Source organism: Rhinopithecus roxellana, chromosome 8 (assembly GCF_007565055.1).
Source record: "Rhinopithecus roxellana isolate Shanxi Qingling chromosome 8, ASM756505v1, whole genome shotgun sequence".
NCBI lineage: Eukaryota > Metazoa > Chordata > Mammalia > Primates > Cercopithecidae > Rhinopithecus > Rhinopithecus roxellana.
The window spans coordinates 3,618,694-3,624,693 of NC_044556.1; the positions used below are offsets into that span (position 1 = coordinate 3,618,694).

The window sequence follows — 6,000 nt, forward strand, 5'->3', positions numbered from 1 at the left end:
TGACAGCCTGGTGGGCAAGGGGCTGCCTGAGTGTGGGGTCTTGGTCCCACTAGGCCTCAAACATTGGCCACACAGCCCAGCCAAGCGTAACAGCAAAAAGGCACAGCTCAGACACCGCTGGGTAGGCAGTTGTTGTGAGGGGCGCCCAATATGGAGTGGCCATGGAACTGGAGGTGCAGATGGGGTTCCCCACACTGCCATGGTGCTCAGGGTGCCTGCTCACACCTGCATGCACACTGCAACATGTATGCATGCCCGTGCGCCCTCGCCAACACATACTTGGGCCTGCTTTCTACAGGAAAACCTGCTCCCTGGGCCATACACGGCCATGCCACGCAGGCCTGCCCATGGCCGGTCCACAGGGGCCACACACAGACTCTAGATTGATTCACACTCACATACACTTGCACTTGTGCATACAGGAGCATGGTGTGGCCACAAATGACATGCACCCCGACAAACCCCTTGCCCCTTGACACCACTGCACACTCGCGGCATGACCCAAAGTAGCAGCCATACCCACGTGGATTGCCACTGTATGCTGTGGACACACTTGGCACATGGCTGACAGGGATCAGGCTGGGGAGAGGGGACAATTAGGGCCTGGCCTAGAGAACCCCCACATGCAGGCCTGGCTGGCAGCAGGGCTAAACAGCCTCAGATGTCCCCTCTTCAGAGACTGTCACCAGCTGTGGCCTGGCCCTGCAGGCAATGCTGTCAGGGCCACTGTGGAACTCTGGGCAGCTCCTGTGCCCTCTTAGAGCCTCAGGCCACAGCCCGGGGAGAGTTGGGTGGCCCGACAGGCATCCTCGAAGCTTTTGCCGCCGTCGTGCGCCGCGCAGGGAACTTCGCTGCAGGCGGGACGCGCTCTAGCAACGCGCCAAGGTCGGCGCTGTTGTGCCAGAGGCTGACCCGACGGTGTGGCCGCAGCACTGGCGGCTGTGTCCACGGCTGCCTCCCGCCCCTCCCGCCTCCAGGCGACGGGACGGGATTCCCCAGGCCTGCCGGGTCCACTCCGCAGCAGCGCGGGTCGCTAGGGCCAGAAAGTTTGCGCCGAGGAAAGTTTGGGGGTGGGGGGGCTGAGGCTGCGACGTCCAGGGTCGGAGAGGCGCGGCCACCGCTGGCAGCGCGCCCGCCCCTCTCTCCCCTCCCCTGCCCCTCCGAAATTTGGGAGCCCCGCCATTTTCTTAGCCCCGCTCCCATGTGAGGCCTGAACAAAGACTTTGGGGAGACGCCCGGGCCGCTCGGCCCGCCCCAGGCACCCCGGCCGCACGCAAGGGCCGCCGCCACGCACGCCGGCCACTGCCACCCTCGGGAACCGAGGCGCCCGCCCCAGGAAGCGTCGCGGGACCCAATGTCCCCTCTGCGCCCTCAGGACCACCCTCTTGCCACTCTGTCACCCCCGCAAACACTGCCAGCGGCCACACTGCCCGGGTGCGCCTACAGTAGCCCACAGGTCGGCCAGAGTCCTGCTGCCCATCGCACCCCAGTCGAGCGCGCACACACACACACACACACACACACACATACGTACACACACTCCAGCCTGCGCTCCAAGGGCAGCGCCACGACGCAGCTGGCCACCCCCGGAGCCCCCAAATGGAGTCCGCCCGGTGGCCAGGGTCGCACGCGCACGGTGACGCCCGCACGCGTGCCCGGGCTCACCGCGGCACAGCCTGCACCCCTCGGCGGCCCGCGGGCTCTCGGCCCCCGCCTTCCCGGCCGCCGCGCGTCCCCTCCGCCCGCCCGCGCCGCCGGCCGGCCTCCCGCGCCCGCTCCCCTCCCCCGGTCGCGCGGGGGCGGCGGCCGGTACCTGGGTGAGGCAGTACGGGGAGTACATAGCTGGGCGCCCGGGCGGGAGCGCGGCGGCCGGCCGCGGCGAGGGGAGGGGAGGCCCGGCAGGCGGCGGCCGCACTCGGGCTCGGGCTCCGGCTCGGCTCCTCCGGCCTCCGCCGCGCTGCGCCCGCCCGGCCCGCGGCCCCGCGGCTCGGCCCGGCGCCGCTCCGCGCTCGCCGCTCGCAGGCTCGGCCCCGCCGGCTCCGGGGCCGCCGCTGCCGCCGCCGCCGCCGCCGCGCTCGCCGCTGCCTCTCGCGTCCGCCGCCGCCGCCGCTGCCGCCGCGCGTCTACTCCATGCCGCCGCCGCTCGGCCGGTCACCCTCGCCCGCCGCCGCCGCCGCAGCCGCCGCGCTGTGAAAGTGAAAGTTTAGACAAAGTTTGGAAGCGGCGCACTCCGGGGAGAGGGAGCGGGCGGGCGGCGCGGGCGGGAGGAGGGGCGCGGGGAGGGGCGGGCAGGGCGGGGGAGCGGCGGCCGGCGCACACACACACGCACACACATGCACACACACACACGAACACACGCACACGCGCGCGGGGGCGCACACCGACGCGGCCGCCCCGACACGTGCTGGCCTGCGTTCCAGCGCAGACACACGCTGACACACAGCGGGACTCGGACCCCGCCACACATGTCACGTCCAGAAAGCCTGGCCACACGTTCCGCATTGGAACAACAAAGCACACTTGGACACCAATGCACACAAGGCACGGACACACAACCCCTACACACAGACACTAACACACACGCCAGTCTGGGAAAACACCCACGACCCACGCTCTGACATGTACCATCCCACCATGGTATCCAGGCACACAACAAGGAACCGCATATAGACATATACCAACGCAGGCGTCACGTAGACACACACTGATATGCACGAAGACACACCAGTGCATGACACATAGAGATGCACACTGATGCACACACATTGACGCATGTTCCTGCAGAACACAGACACATGCAAGATCACACAGGCACACGCTGATACCTTCCAGACACACAATTCCTACACGCAGACACATACACAACACACACACATCGCAGTGCCAGAACATATTGGCAATTGTGGCAATACACCCCAATGTACAGAATGACACTGATGATTGGGAGGCCGAGGCCAGCAGATTGCTTGAGCTCAGGAGTTCGAGACCAGCCTGGGCAACATGGCAAAACCCCTCTCTACCAAAAATACAAAAATTAGTTGGATGTGGTGGTGGATGCCTGTGGTCCCAGCTACTTAGGAGGCTGAAGTCGGGGGATCCCTTGAGCCCAGGGAGGCCAAGGGTGCAGTGAGTCATGATCATGCCATTGCACTCCAGCCTGGGTAACAGAGCAAGACCCTGTCTGAAAAAAAAAAAAATAAGAATGACACTAATGAAGGGAAGACACACAATGTCACATAAACACACACCATCAAACACATGGAAGTGAATGCAAAGGATGCCAATACAAAGAGATACACAGTGTCACAGATACAAAGCAACACTGGCTGTCACAACACAACACACAGACACACACACCACACTGGGTTGCCCAGATGTAGCCACAGGCCTTGGACACACTGACCAACTGTCTGATGCCCAAGCGGCTGACAACCCCTCTGGGAGAATCACCTAGCCACGCACACAGGGATCACACACATACACCCATGTCCCTCACATGCCACATACACACACACTTGTAATGTGGCCCTGATCATCGACATAGGCAAATACAGCAGGAGACCCACAGCTCAGCGGTCAGGGACAGAATTGGGCATGAGGGCCTCCGTACATGTACACACATACATACTTTGGTGAGGTTCCAGCCCCTCTTGCAGGCCCTGACTCCTCATTTTCAGAACGTAAAGGCCTAGGGGGAGAGGTAGTGCTGGGGACCCTCGAGCAAGAGGAGAGGAAGCCCTCTGGTAACCCCCAGGGTGGGTGGGGAGGCAGTGACTACAGCCCCCAGGCAGCTCCTGCTGAGACAAAACACCTGCCTGCTGCCAGGAGCAACCAGCACCTTCTTGCTCTCTTGGGCCAAAAAGCTGTGGCAATTCTCAGCTATGCATTGTCTGTTAAAGGGGATGTCAGTGCCCAGGGCGGGGAGTGCACATGCACACACGGTTGGCTGTGCCCATTGAGCTCTTACAAGCAGGCACAAAAGTGTGCATGTGCGCGTGAGTATGTGTACATGTCCCAGAAATTATATGCTCCTGGTCACAATACTGTATTAGGCTGTGTGGCAGGCAGTGTGTCTGTGGGTGTCTAGATGGGTCTGGTGTCTTCTGGGGACACCAAAGAAATGCAGGTCATGATAGGTGCCAAGAGTCTGGCCGGGCACAGTGGCTCATACCTATGATCTCAGCAATTTGGGAGGCCGAAGTGGGTGGATCACCTGAGGTCAGGAGTTTGAGACCAGCCTGGCCAACATGGTGAAACCCCGTCTCTACTAAAAATACAAAACTTAGCCAGGCATGGTGGCGGGTACCTGTAATCCCAGCTACTAGGGAGGCCGAGGCAGGAGAATTCCTTGAACCCAGGAGGCAGAGACTGCAGTAAACCAAGACCATACCACTGCACTCCAGCATGGGCAACAGAGCAAGACTCTGTCTCAAAAAAAAAAAAAGAGAAAGAAAGAAAAAACGCCAGGAGTGGTGACTCACACCTGTAATCACAACACTTTGGGAGGCTAAGGCAGGCAGATCACAAGGTCATGAGATCGAGACCATCATCACCAACATGGTGAAACCCCATCTCTACTAAAAATACAAAAATTAGCTGGGTGTCGTGGCGTGCACCTGTAGTCCCAGCTACTCAGGAGGCTGAGGCCAGAGAATTGCTTGAACCCGGGAGGCGGAAGTTGCAGTGAGCCGAGACCGCATCACTGCACTCCAGCCTGGCGACAGAGTGACACTCTGTCTGTAAATAAATAAATAAATAATAAAAATTTAAAAAAACAAAGCGAGAATCTTTTTGTGTGGATATGTGTGTTGTGCAGCAGAGACTGGGTCTGACTTTGTACCTGGGGTGTCGTGAGGCAGAGAAGGTGCCTGCCTGGCCCTATACCAAGCACTGGAGACATGGTGGGGGAAGAAAACAAAAACCATGGCCAGGCGCGGTGGCTCACGCCCATAATCCCAGCACCTTGGGAGGCTGAGGCAGGCATATCACCTGAGGTCAGGAGTTCAAGACCAGACTGACCAACATGGTGAATGCCCATCTCTACTGAAAATATAAAAATTAGCTCAGTGTGTTAGCAGGCGCCTATAATCCCAGAAACTCAGGAGGCTGAGGCAGAATTGCTTGAACCCAGGAGGCAGAGGTTGTGGTGAGCTGAGATTGAACCACTGCACTCCAGACTGAGCAACAGAGCGATGCTCCATCTCAAATAAAAAAAAAATAAAAAAAATAAAAATAAATAAAAAAAAAAAAGAAAAGAAAAGAAAAGAAAGAAAGAAAGAGAAAGAGAGGCCAGGCGCGGTTGCTCACGCCTGTAACCCCAGCACTTTGGGAGGCCGAGACGGGCGGATCACGAGGTCAGGAGATTGAGACCATCCCAGCTAACACGGTGAAACCCCGTCTCTACTAAAAATATTAAAAAATTAGCCAGGCGTGGTGGTGGGCACCTGTAGTCCCAGCTACTTGAGAGGCCGAGGCAGGAGAATGGCGTGAACCCGGGAGGCGGAGCTTGCGGTGACCCAGGATCAAGCCACTGCACTCCAGCCTGGGCGACAGAGTGAGACTCCGAAAGAAAAAGAAAGAAAGAAGGAAGGAAGGAAGGAAGGAAGGAGGGAGGGAGGGAGGGAGGGAGGGAGGAAGGAAGGAGAAAACAAACACCATACCCTCGGGGCTGACATCCCAGCGAGTATCAGGTATAGAGGTCAGGCGATGAGGGTCTGGGTCTGGTCTGATGGAACGCACTGGTGACAGGGTGCCTGGGTAACCGTATGTGCCAGCCCTGTATGTTGCCAGCTTTTATTAAAAAGCATCAGTGTAGGCTGGATGCGGTAGCTCACGCCTATAATCCCAGCACTTTGGGAGTCTAAAACAGATTGCTTGAGGTCAGGAGTTCGAGACCAGCCTGGACAACATGATGAGATTCCATCTCTACTAAAAATACAAAAAAAAAAAAAAAACCAGGCGTGGTGGTGCATGCCTGTGATCTCCGCTACTCCAAAAGCT

General features: G+C 59.0%; 1 protein-coding gene across 5 annotated transcripts in view; it reads right to left on the reverse strand.

Annotated features, from left to right (window-relative positions):
* Nucleotides 1-2,204, reverse strand: part of NFIX (nuclear factor I X) — a 103,245-nt gene extending 101,041 nt beyond the window's left edge. For 3 of the 5 annotated variants that reach the window (XM_030936968.1, XM_030936966.1, XM_030936962.1), the window contains exon 1: nucleotides 1,814-2,204. In XM_030936968.1, the coding sequence (XP_030792828.1) occupies nucleotides 1,814-1,840 (27 nt within the window). In that variant the 5' untranslated portion in view covers nucleotides 1,841-2,204. The remainder of the gene's footprint in view (nucleotides 1-1,813) is intronic. The other 2 variants (XM_030936965.1, XM_030936964.1) reach the window with 1 other exon arrangement.
* Between the last annotated feature and the right edge of the window lie 3,796 nt (nucleotides 2,205-6,000).